Source organism: Epinephelus fuscoguttatus, linkage group LG9 (genome assembly GCF_011397635.1).
Source record: "Epinephelus fuscoguttatus linkage group LG9, E.fuscoguttatus.final_Chr_v1".
NCBI lineage: Eukaryota > Metazoa > Chordata > Actinopteri > Perciformes > Serranidae > Epinephelus > Epinephelus fuscoguttatus.
This window is the reverse complement of record NC_064760.1, coordinates 1,257,597-1,270,627: the sequence shown is the minus strand read 5'-3', so window position 1 is coordinate 1,270,627 and position 13,031 is coordinate 1,257,597. Positions and strand designations below refer to the sequence as shown.

Here is a 13,031-nt window from a genome sequence, read left to right as displayed (position 1 = left end):
GTGTTTCCTGATCTGACACCATCATGATACCTAATTCTTCACAGCTGGGATTTTAAATACTGCATTTGATAATGTGATTTTTTCAGTTTTCCTTTAGTGTTTTTAACACTACACCTCAGGAGAAAGTTGAATCATACACTTCCAGAGACTGTTTATCATAAGACGTGTTTTCAGTCTTTGTGATGTTTATTTCAGCAGCATTGTACACAGCAGAGAGAAGTGCTGAACAAACTAAACAGTTCTTACGTCTCCACACCAGTGAAAGATGAGATCAAGGGCTTTGTGTTGTCAGGTGGTCCATCTGACCATCCGTCTCATTCTCATTAACGAAATATATTTAAAAAGGCCTTGAGGAAATTTCTTTAGATTTGGCACAAACATCCACTTTGACTTGATGATGAACTGATCAGAATTTGGTGGTTAGAAGTCACTCTGACTTCATTTGTCCTACTCTTGTCATTACAATATCTTAAGAATACTTTGAGGGATTGTTGTTGTTGTTGTTTTTTCAAATTTGGCACAAACATCTACTTGGACTCAAGGATGTACTGGTCAGAAATAAAAGGAAATAAAAGGTTGAGGTCATTGTGACATTGCATCTGTCTCATTCTCATGAACACAAAATCTCAGAACACACTCAGGAAATTTCTTCAAATTTGGCACAAACGTCCACTTGACCTGAAGAATAAACTGATTGAAATTTGGTTGTTAAAGGTCAAAGGTCACTGTGACCTTGTTAGTCATATTATTGTTATTGCAATATCTTAAAACCACCTTGAGGGAATCTTTTTCAAATTTGGCACAAACATTCACTTTTACTCCGTGATGAGCTGATTAGAGTTTGGTGGCTAAAGGTCAACATCATTGTGACGGTGCATCTGTCTTATTCTCGTGGATGCAATATGTCAAGAATTTCCTGGAGGGATTTCTTCAAATTTGGCACAAACATCTACTTGGACTGAAGAATACAGTGATTAGATTTTGGTGTCAAAGGTAAAAGGCCACTGTGACCTCATTGTCTTGTAGCCTGGTGTGATGTTACTCTGTCTAAAACAAGAGAAGAAGAACACAGTGAGGCGTCAGGTGTGATGTTACTCTGTCTAAAACAAGAGAAGAAGAACACAGTGAGGCGTCAGGTGTGATGTTACTCTGTCTAAAACAAGAGAAGAAGAACACAGTGAGGCGTCAGGTGTGATGTTACTCTGTCTAAAACAAGAGAAGAAGAACACAGTGAGGCGTTAGGTGTGATGTTACTCTGTCTAAAACAAGAGAAGAAGAACACAGTGAGGCATCAGGTGTGATGTTACTCTGTCTTAAACAAGAGAAGAAGAACACAGTGAGGCATCAGGTGTGATGTTACTCTGTCTAAAACAAGAGAAGAAGAACACAGTGAGGCGTTAGGTGTGATGTTACTCTGTCTAAAACAAGAGAAGAAGAACACAGTGAGGCGTTAGGTGTGATGTTACTCTGTCTAAAACAAGAGAAGAAGAACACAGTGAGGCATCAGGTGTGATGTTACTCTGTCTAAAACAAGAGAAGAAGAACAGTGTGCTGTGTCTCTGAGTTAAACGTGTTGAGGCAGCGCTCTGTCGGCCCTACAGGTAGTAAACAACACCTGAGAGCTCACCGCAGGTGTTGGTTGCTTTGCAACCTGCAGTCTGTTTACTGCAGTGTGCTGTCATAGTAACCCGAGGAGGTGGAATTATTATCACTTCCTCATATCACAGCGTCAGGTTCTTTATATGAAGCAGTGAGAGTTCACCTGATCAGGTGTGTGTGTGACCTCATTCTGTCAGTGTCCACATAAAGACCTGTTCTTAACCTGTGGGGAATTCAGGGACTCTTCAAACAGCAACCTCAAATAAATGCACTCATATTTACCAACCACAGTGTTTCAACACAGTGTGACACACACACACACACACACACACACACACGTACACACACACACACACACACACACACACACGTACACACACACACACACAGAGTCTTCCTCTCCTGGTACTTCACCTCAACATGTGTGCGTACATATCTGTTTCTAAATTACATCAAAGGGTGACTTTGGTATTTTTCAACCTGGACCTCAGTTTTCCATGTTTTTGTGTCTGATGTGAACAATGATGTTTGAAACTGGTCCAGTACTGAGAGAGAGACGTCATGATGAAAGGATCCCTACAGAGATAGAGCTTTGTGTTAAAGAGTCAGATCCTGAAATCACCGTCACCAAACCCACCAGACTGCATTTAGATCCACAGTCATGTCAGTGTGTATAGAGGCAGCATGTTGTCACAGCTAACTGGTGCATTAAGGGTTAATTTAAACCAAACCAGAGCTGGTGATTGTTGGAACAGTGGGAAGATGAACCAAGATGGTTTCTGTGAGTCTGACTGTGTTTCTGTCGACTCTGAGTGAAGTGTGTTTAATGATGATAAGTTTCAATTATTTATTTATTTGTTTCTGGTTCAACACAAAGGATCTGACTCTTTAACACAAAGCTCTCTCTCTGTAGGGATCCTTTCATAGTGATGTCACACACTCAGAATAACAGTCTGATCCTGTCACAAACACAAACACTGTAAGCAGACGGACATCGTCAGTGTGAACATGCTGAGTGCTGCGCTCTCTCTCAGTACTGAAGTTATTTAAAGTCAGACATGATACAGGTGAAAACAGAGTCCAGGTTAAAAAATACAGAATTGATTCTTTAAAACATCGAGGAGAGTTCAGGTCTTCAGTTACTGCAGTTTTAGAGTGAATACTATAAATATATATTTGTCTACTGCAATTCTGATGGTTTATTACAGTAGTTATGACAACATATTTATTACTGATTTAAGTGACATTGTATGTAATATTTTAAATAGTACTAGGATTAACTGATTAACTTTTGGTAGGCAAAAGTCAAGGTCACTGCGACCTTTCCTGTGTCATTCTCGTGAATGCGATATCATAAGAATGCCGCAAAGGGATTATTTCGAATTTGACACAAATTTTCACTTGGACTTAATGAATTGATCAGATTTTGGTGCTTATCAATCAATCAGTCAATCTTTATTTAAAGAGCACTTTTCATACGATAAAATGTAGCACAAAGTGCTTTACGTGTTAAAAGAAGAGCCCCCCCATCCTCAATAGATCCCCCACAGACCCCTTCACCTCCCTCACCCCCCAACCAGGTGCGATGAAAGAAGAAGAGAAATATAGGAAAAATAGGAAGAAGAAATAAGGCGGAGCACGGACCAGAGATCACAACCTGGCAACCCAGCTGCTGCTTATAGGTCAAAGGTCAAGGTCACTGTGACCTTGTGTCTATCTGATTCTTGTAAACACAATATCTCAAGAACGCTCAGGGAAATTTCTTCAAATGAGGCACAAACGTCTACTGGGACTCAACATGAACCTATTAGAACTGGTGGTGGTGGTCAAAGTTAAGGTCACTGTGACCTTGCATCCATTTCATATCTCAAGAACACTTTGAGAAAATGTCTTCAAATTTGACATGAACATTCACTATGAGTCAAGGATGAACTTATTTGAATTTGGGGTCAAAGGTTAAAGTTCAAGGTCACTGTGTCACATTCTCATGAGCACACTTTCTCAATGCCTGGAGGGAATTTCTTCAAACTTGGCACAAACCTCCCCTCAATTTCAGGAAGTCTCAGGAAGTTCCTCAAATTTGGAACAAATAACAGAACAAAGAACCTCTGCTGAACCCAGTTAGTGTGAAATAAACAAAGACAGTGAAGAGGAAGAAGAAGAGTGACGTCATTAAAGAGTTAAACAGAGACAAACATGAAGACATTAGTCTCTACAGCTCAGAGTCACATCTGTAAATAGTTCTTCTTTCTGTAAAAGAGTTCTTCTCTCTGTGTTGTTCTCATCATCCTCTGAGTTCTTCTCTCTGTGTTGTTCTCATCAGAGAATCATCAGATCTCGTGTGCAGAACCAGACCAACGACTCCTCTGATCAAACCAACAAAAATAAATAAAGACAAGCAGCACATTTTGATGCTGACTCCTAAACCATGTTTCCACCAGGCTGTCTGGTTAGTTCAGTCATGAGAACATCATTTTTGGGTTTGTCTAAAGTTATGAACACTTATTTGCCTCCATGTATTATTGGTCCTGTTCTTGTCTCTGTGCTGCGTCATGTGAATGTTCCACAATAAGGAGGCGCTGGGTTTATGACCGTACGGGTTACGTACAGTTCTGAGGGAACTTTACAAGAAGTATTTGGTGGAAATGTGACTGTTAGTGACTCAGCTGAAGAGATCGTTGTGATTTTTCTGACCAACATTGAAATTAAAATGTGGTTGTTCTTTACTGTTTTGGGGTTTTTGATTTTTACTCTTTAGTTATGCTGAAAAATATATTTTAAAAGATCAAGGTCTTAACTGTTCAACCACGTAATGGACCTAATTATTTCTTGAATATCGTACATGATGGATGTCAGAGGTCAGATCTGACAGAGTTTATAAAGAAGACTCAGAATCCAAAATACTTAATTGATCCCTGAGGGGAAACTGTGATCCATTACAGCAGCTGTAACAGGCTGCATGCACGGTCAGCACTAAGATCTACAAAGATCACTGAGATCTAAAAGTTCTATATTTATTAATTTGACAGCAGTCTCAGTGAGGAGACATTTTACTTTTGAAGTTCTTTAAGTTCTCATAATGCTGATCAAAATACTAAGTTTCAAACCATAGTGCTTCTTTAGTTTGGATTTAGAGGAGGTACAGAGTTGACCTGACAGTTTAGACACAGCTGATAGAAATATTATTTAATAAATTTATCATAAAATAAAAATCTGACCTGAACCTGTGCAGCATTCACACGTTTATGGAAACCAGGAAGTGAAACAGGAAGTCCTTGTGATGTAGTTAACTCCTTTTATACCTGATTAAATCAGAAATCTGACAGAGCTGACAAAAATCTGAGACACATCTTTAAAATGAAAAATATACTTAAAAATGATTATAACTTTTCATTTTTGACTCTGATGTTATCAGTACAGACTGTTAGTTTATATTTTAAAGGCTTTAACATGTTTATAATAGTTTGAAGTTGTGACGAGTCTGTTTTCTTCCACAGGGCAAGTTTAAAGTTTAAATTTTACAGTAGATTAAAATATCTTATGAGTGAGATTTATTGAATACATATAAATCCTTTACAAATAATGTGTCACCCCAGTAATGACATTAGTGTGTTGATAAGTTACCATTTTAAGTTTTTTTTTTGTCCCATTTCATAAGAATAGGTTTCAACACAGCAAACAAACTGATAAACGTCAGTCGTCTGTTTTTTTTTTTTTGACAAACAGAAATCTCTTCAACATCTCTGAGTTTAAAGATCAGGTTTAAAGATGTGAATGTTTCAGGAGGGTGTGTTTGTGTGGGTTTAACCCAGTGTGTGTCTGTGTGGGTCAGGATGGAGACGAGACCTTTAACCGAGCCAAGCTGCTGAACGTGGGCTACGTGGAGGCTCTGAAGGAGTACGACTACGAGTGCTTCGTCTTCAGTGACGTGGACCTGATTCCCATGGATGACCGCAACACCTACAAGTGCTTCAGTCAGCCTCGACACCTGTCTGTGTCCATGGACAAGTTCGGCTTCAGGTGAGACCACACCTGTGCAGTGATACGTCACTGTTACGGACCAGTGGAGGTTTTCATTGTGAAGCTTCAGTTTGTTTGTTTTAGTGGTGACGACTGATGTTTGTGTTCTGCTGCTGCTCAGACTGATCTTTGTCTCTGTGTCAACTATCGTCACTGTGTGTGTGTGTGTGTGTGTGTGTGTGTGTGAGAGAGATCGTCACTGTGTGTGTGTGTGTGTGTGTGTGTGTGTGTGTGTGTGTGTGTGTGTGTGTGTGTGTGATCGTCACTGTGTGTGTGTGTGTGTGTGTGTGTGTTTTGGAGGAAACTGCTGAGCTGTGGCTTTGCATGTTCTGGCAGTGACACCACAGAGGAAGAGATCAGCTCTCAAACTCTGCCATCTGTCAGGCTCCTCACTTCCTGTTTCCTTCAGACACACACACACACACACACACACTCAGGATAATCTGATTAAATTTGATGAATGTCTTTTCACTTCCTGTTGTTGTTAAAATGTGACAGTCGGACACACTGAGCTCCAGAGTGTTGGATTTGAAGTGAGTCTAATAGTTGTGTTCTGGTTCCCTCAGAATGAGCTGTTTATATCTCCACAGGGAGCAAGTCCTCGTCTACAGAGATCACCATGTTGCTCCGCCATGTTTCTACAGTAGCCCAGAACGGACAAACCAAACACTGACTGTAGATAGAGACATTCATGTTGTCACTGTAGTTAACAGCCTCTCCACAACGAGCAGTGTCAGAGGAACACAGATATTTGTAACCTGAAACTGTTTAATTCAATGTTTTTACCGGATTAAATCAGCTGAGTCTCATTTATAAACACTGTGTGCGCACAAACTGAGGCCTGAAGGAGGCGTCAACACTGATCAAGTTGTGATCTATAAAAACAGACTTGATGGGAGAAAAAGACTGACTGTAGGAACTGTTGAAGTCAAAGTCCTGAAGACAAACTTCTGTCTCAAAGTCCTGGAGACAAACTTGTGTCTTAAAGTCCTGGAGACAAACTTGTGTCTCAAAGTCCTGGAGACAAACTTGTGTCTTAAAGTCCTGGAGACAAACTTCTGTCTCAAAGTCCTGGAGACAAACTTGTGTCTCAAAGTCCTGGAGACAAACTTGTGTCTCAAAGTCCTGGAGACAAACTTGTGTCTCAAAGTCCTGAAGACAAACTTGTGTCTCAAAGTCCTGGAGACAAACTTGTGTCTTAAAGTTCTGGAGACAAACTTGTGTCTTAAAGTCCTGGAGACAAACGTCCCCAAACAGCCATAAAACAACATCATTTAACAGCAGTGTCAGATCCAGCTCAGTAACAACCGTCAGGTTTCACAGACAAACTGTTGCTTCTTTATTAGCATTAGCATGTTTACATTGTAAAAATTAGCCTAGCCGCTAGCAGAGCTTGTTCCTCTGTTTAACAAATGACATGTTACCTTATACTTTTCCTTCTAACTGTTGGTTTAAGTCTCTGCGTCTCCTGACAGAACAGCTCAGCTCATACAGTACAGGCCAAAAGTTTGGACACACCTTCTCATTCAATGAGTTTTCTTTATTTTCATGACTATTTACATTGTAGATTCTCACTGAAGGCATCAAAACTATGAATGAACACATGTGGAGTTATGTACTTAACAAAAAAAGGTGAAATAACTGAAAACATGTTTTATATTCTAGTTTCTTCAAAATAGCCACCCTTTGCTCTGATTACTGCTTTGCACACTCTTGGCATTCTCTCCATGAGCTTCAAGAGGTAGTCACCTGAAATGGTTTCCACTTCACAGGTGTGCCTTATCAGGGTTAATTAGTGGAATTTCTTGCTTTATCAATGGGGTTGGGACCATCAGTTGTGTTGTGCAGAAGTCAGGTTAATACACAGCCGACAGCCCTATTGGACAACTGTTAAAATTCATATTATGGCAAGAACCAATCAGCTAACTAAAGAAAAACCAGTGGCCATCATTACTTTAAGAAATGAAGGTCAGTCAGTCCGGAAAATTGCAAAAACTTTAAATGTGTCCCCAAGTGGAGTCGCAAAAACCATCAAGCGCTACAACGAAACTGGCACACATGAGGACCGACCAGGAAAGGAAGACCAAGAGTCACCTCTGCTTCTGAGGATAAGTTCATCCGAGTCACCAGCCTCAGAAATGGCAAGTTAACAGCAGCTCAGATCAGAGACCAGATGAATGCCACACAGAGTTCTAGCAGCAGACCCATCTCTAGAACAACTGTTAAGAGGAGACTGCGCGAATCAGGCCTTCATGGTCAAATAGCTGCTAGGAAACCACTGCTAAGGAGAGGCAACAAGCAGAAGAGATTTGTTTGGGCCAAGAAACACAAGGAATGGACATTAGACCAGTGGAAATCTGTGCTTTGGTCTGATGAGTCCAAATTTGAGATCTTTGGTTCCAACCACGTGTCTTTGTGAGACGCAGAAAAGGTGAACGGATGGATTCCACATGCCTGGTTCCCACTGTGAAGCATGGAGGAGGAGGTGTGATGGTGTGGGGGTGTTTTGCTGGTGACACTGTTGGGGATTTATTCAAAATTGAAGGCACACTGAACCAGCATGGCTACCACAGCATCCTGCAGCGACATGCCATCCCATCCGGTTTGCGTTTAGCTGGACGATCATTTATTTTTCAACAGGACAATGACCCCAAACACACCTCCAGGCTGTGTAAGGGCTATTTGACCAAGAAGGAGAGTGATGGAGTGCTGCGGCAGATGACCTGGCCTCCACAGTCACCGGACCTGAACCCAATGGAGATGGTTTGGGGTGAGCTGGACCGCAGAGTGAAGGCAAAGGGGCCAACAAGTGCTAAACACCTCTGGGAACTCCTTCAAGACTGTTGGAAAACCATTTCAGGTGACTACCTCTTGAAGCTCATGGAGAGAATGCCAAGAGTGTGCAAAGCAGTAATCAGAGCAAAGGGTGGCTATTTTGAAGAAACTAGAATATAAAACATGTTTTCAGTTATTTCACCTTTTTTGTTAAGTACATAACTCCACATGTGTTCATTCATAGTTTTGATGCCTTCAGTGAGAATCTACAATGTAAATAGTCATGAAAATAAAGAAAACGCATTGAATGAGAAGGTGTGTCCAAACTTTTGGCCTGTACTGTATTTGTCATCCTAACATTGTTGAAACAGCAGCTGATGTTTCTGTAGTGAGACGTTAGCGGAGTGAGATGGTGACATCATTGTTTCCTGTATTTTGACCTGTATTTTCAAAATCAAATATTTCCACACTACTGATTTATTCCCGAGTGATGTTATCCTCATCATCCTCCTCTTGCCTGCTGCAGTTTGACAGTGACACAGATGTTTTCACTTTGCATTGATGGTATTGGATCATTGATCATTGACCTCATATATCGATTCAGATCGATTGATCGTTACAGGTCAGTGTCTGACAGTGTTAGTGACTGTGAAACAAACAGACAGTAATATCTGCTGTGATGGGGTTATGGTCGACAGTGGAAGGAAGCTCCAGAGTTTACATCCGAAAAACTGTCTGAACTTTGACCCTGTTAATACAGTTAGTTTTACTCACTCAGTCTGTTTCCATGGAAACAGTGAAGTGGAGCTCCAGTCCCAGCTGGACGAGGACATCTAACTGGCCTACTGTCCTTGTCCCAGTATACAAGCACGGGAGGGGAATCCATTTATTGAGCCAAGTATGTGCGACTCCTCTACGATAGGTGGAGATATGCCCCCTTTCAGCTTGTTAGTATTGGACCTTTTTCCTGTTGACCTATTACGTCACAGACCAAACAATGGACAAACAAGTTAGCTACGGTTAGCTAGCAGCTAACTGCTACCATGGTGGACAACTTTACAGCTCTGTACATTTGGTCCGTCCAAAAAGTCACGGCTCTGGATGTAGATTTCTCCATGTTGTTACCGGCTTCTTCTTCTCTTACACATTTAATGCTATTGGACTTCCGGGTCAAAGCCCGGGGCGGAAACTGTGGAGCATGCTCAGAGCGCCTCGGCCAGTTTGGGTCTGACTGACTGTATACATGCAGGAGTCACATGATCTGGGTGTGTTAGTCCCACTGTGACACATTCACTGCAGGACCATTTCACTCACACTGACATGTTTACAGGGATTTTAAAAGTCTGACACAATAAATCCATTTCCTGTGTGTGTTCATATGAAGGTTCAGTCTCTCAGGTTTTACTGGATCTTCTTCAGGACCTCAGATCAGATTTTTACTGACTGTGTGTTTCTGACAGGTTTCAACTTTTTGTACAGGTTTTCTGTTGTAGTCAAAAGTGTGACAGTCTGTCTGTCTGTCTGTCCTGCAGGTTACCATATAATCAGTATTTTGGAGGCGTGTCCTCGATGAGTAAAGACCAGTACCTGAAGATCAACGGCTTCCCCAACAACTACTGGGGCTGGGGCGGAGAGGACGACGACATCTACAACAGGTAACACACAGAAAATATACACAATATAATCTGTCCACTTTGTGACAAATACATCTGTCACCATATGGGTGATTGAGAATGAACGAATACTTTGCACATGTATTTCCACACAGGTGTGTAGGAGAGGGAAAAATACTAATGACTAATTTGTTTACATGGCAAGAATCGTTTTAAAGAAACAGAACAGAGAATAAATACACAGGTCACACATCATGAGTTTAATTTGTTATCACAGTGTTGTTGATTAATGTTTCTGTTGAACATGTCTGGTTGTGAGTTATTGATCGATTAGTTCATGAAATCAATCAGATAAAAGCGTTGTGTTTGTTCACAGCTGTTTCTCCTCATATTAACATATATCATGTCTCATATCTTCCTCGGACACAGAGCGAGGTCCGATGTCTTGTTGAGAGTTTGTCTCGCAGCTGTGTGACCGAGACACAGTTCATGTTTGTGTTCGTCTCCTGCTGTGGTTTGATCCTCTGTTGTTCTCTGTTTCTGCTCTGACCTTTGACCTCAGCACTGTTTGTCTGAACTGGACCATGTTCTGTTTTCAGGTTGGCCTCTAAAGGCATGTCCATCTCCAGACCCAGCGGTGAGATGGGGAAGTGTCGGATGATCCGCCACGAGAGAGACCAAAAGAACGAGCCCAATCCTCAGAGGTAAAACACCTGAAATAATCTGAGTCACATCTGGAGTCACCTGATCAGTGACTCCTCCTTCAGCCTGACACTCGTTTGTTTTTCATAACTGGTCTTAAAATATCTCAATCTTTAAAAAAGTCTTAAAATGCTCAGACGGGAAGTCGGATGTAATTTCATTTGTTTAATTTTTGTTATTTTTTTTATATTTCATTGTGTAATACTGTGACAACTGAAGACAAGTGCAGGGACAGATAGATAAAAGAGATGATATAAAATAAGACAAATTAAATTATTGAGGAAACTGAAGAAAGAAGAAGAAAAAATGAGGAACACAACTCGTGTTTAAACTGTTCGTGTACAGAAAAAGAAATGACGTCGTGGGAGACATGAGTTTATTGTTTTTTCTGACTAATAATTGACGAATAATTGGTATCATCAATTTTTCAATAATAATGTAGTGAATGCCTCTCACATTAACGTCACACCAACCAACAACACTCAGGTTTAGTTTCAGCTCAGTTCAGAGGATCCACTGTGAGTTAACTGTTCATGGACGACATGTGGAGCTTTGCGCATTCAACCAAGACTGACTGTTTCACCAAGATATCGCGGCACAGCTGAAACCAGTGCGAGGCGATGTATGAGCGATGAATCTCAGTGTGTTTGATCTTAAAAGTTTTTCTAACTCTCGATGGGAATCAAAGCAGCAGAATCCAACATGCAGACTGAGAAACATAAAACCACCAAGAAAACTTTACAGTAAAAATTCAGGCAAAATTTTAATTGGTTTTTTTTTTTTTTGTTATTGTAAAATTGGTCTCAAATTTTCCTCTGAGTGGCATTTAAAAAAAGTCTTTAAAAAAAAGTCTTAAGACTAAGTTAAGCCGTAGGAACTCTGAACCGTAACAGGACAAAATGTCTCTTTCCTCTCTCACACTGTGACATCACGTCTCTCCGACCTTCAATGTGACTGCGACTGATAACCTCTCAGGATTTGGATATGATCTCAGCTCTGAAGAAGGAAACAGGAAATGCTGCTGTCAGCTCGTGACCACGTTTATTCTGGCATGTGTCCGACCAGCCTGAATGCCTCCATCACTACACGTGCTGATGGTGCCCCCTGCTGTTCACATGATGTACAGGTTCTTACAAGAGAGACAAAGGCAATACAGAAGATTTTTTAAGTTTCTGTCTTTGGGTCTTTGAAGGACAGATCATGTGGACGTGGCAGAGGCAGTGAACTGTCCAACACAGAGGAAGATTAAAACAAACAAAACAATAAACGAAGAAAAGAAAGAATAAAACAGAAACTCGTTGAAACAACAGAAGTTATGATCAGCATACAGGAAATGGAGAAATAAAAACACCATGGCAACACAGAAGTCACAGTATGGAGACATGACGCACCATGGATGGATGGATCGTGGACCGGGTCACCTAACGTCAGGAGATGTGAGTCAGCTCACTGCTGCTGGGTCCTTGTTGAGAAAAAGTTTCCAGATTTTCAAGATGTTTTCCTTGTTGGAACGTTTACATCAAAAGCTTTCAACATGAATCACAGTGTCAGGCTCCCTCAGCCAAAGGTCCTTAACTCAGCAGCACCTTCTTAAACAGATTTCCAAAAGAAGTCTAAAAACCGACTCTCTCCGTCTGCATCAGAATAACCTGAACTCAGAGCATCATCTGAAGGCAAAACACAAATCAAACTGTACCAAGAATATAAACTGACTGAAAGTTAAATATTCAGTCACGTCCATTAAGAACACTTCAGGTCTGTGCAGGTCTCAGTGTCTGCAGCTTCGTAACAAGAAAAGAAACCTGCATGTCGACATCTTCAGGCTCGAGAGACGAGCGCAGGCACGTCACTACATTTCCTGAAGTGTTGAAGACACTCTTTGAACCTGATGTCTGAATGAAAAAGAACTTTTTTTTGCTGGTTTTGAGAGTTTTGGGTTCGACAGTCTGGAGTTCATCCTCCAGTCCAGCAGGTCGTCCTCACTGTCAGAGCTGCCTCAGGGCCCGTACACATGCTGCGTCTTTAACCAACTGGAAAGCACAAGGCCGGACGCTGGGTGATACTTTTGTGACTCATCTGTGCCAACTTTCAGGGGCGGGGAGACAGGTTGTTTCTGAGGTTGCTAAGCAACAATAACCAGCACTGTATCACAGCCTACTTACAGAGATCCTGACGTCAGAGCTGATCTACTTCCTGAGTGTGTGTGGGGCAGACGTGACGCTCTGACAGCTCTGCACTAACATGATCATCTCCTCCTCCATATTGATCACACACTGATATTTACTGAAGAAGGAAAGATATCCGTCAGCTGTGATTGGTCGG

The 13,031-nt window shown here is 41.2% G+C and overlaps 1 protein-coding gene across 1 annotated transcript in view; it reads left to right on the top strand.

Annotated features, from left to right (window-relative positions):
* The window catches only part of b4galt1l (DP-Gal:betaGlcNAc beta 1,4- galactosyltransferase, polypeptide 1, like), a 38,306-nt gene that overhangs the window by 22,285 nt on the left and 2,990 nt on the right, over positions 1 to 13,031 (top strand). Inside the window, exons 3-5 of the mRNA XM_049586715.1 lie at positions 5,432 to 5,619; positions 9,927 to 10,049; positions 10,607 to 10,711. Of these exons, the coding sequence (XP_049442672.1) occupies positions 5,432 to 5,619; positions 9,927 to 10,049; positions 10,607 to 10,711 (416 nt within the window). The remainder of the gene's footprint in view (positions 1 to 5,431; positions 5,620 to 9,926; positions 10,050 to 10,606; positions 10,712 to 13,031) is intronic.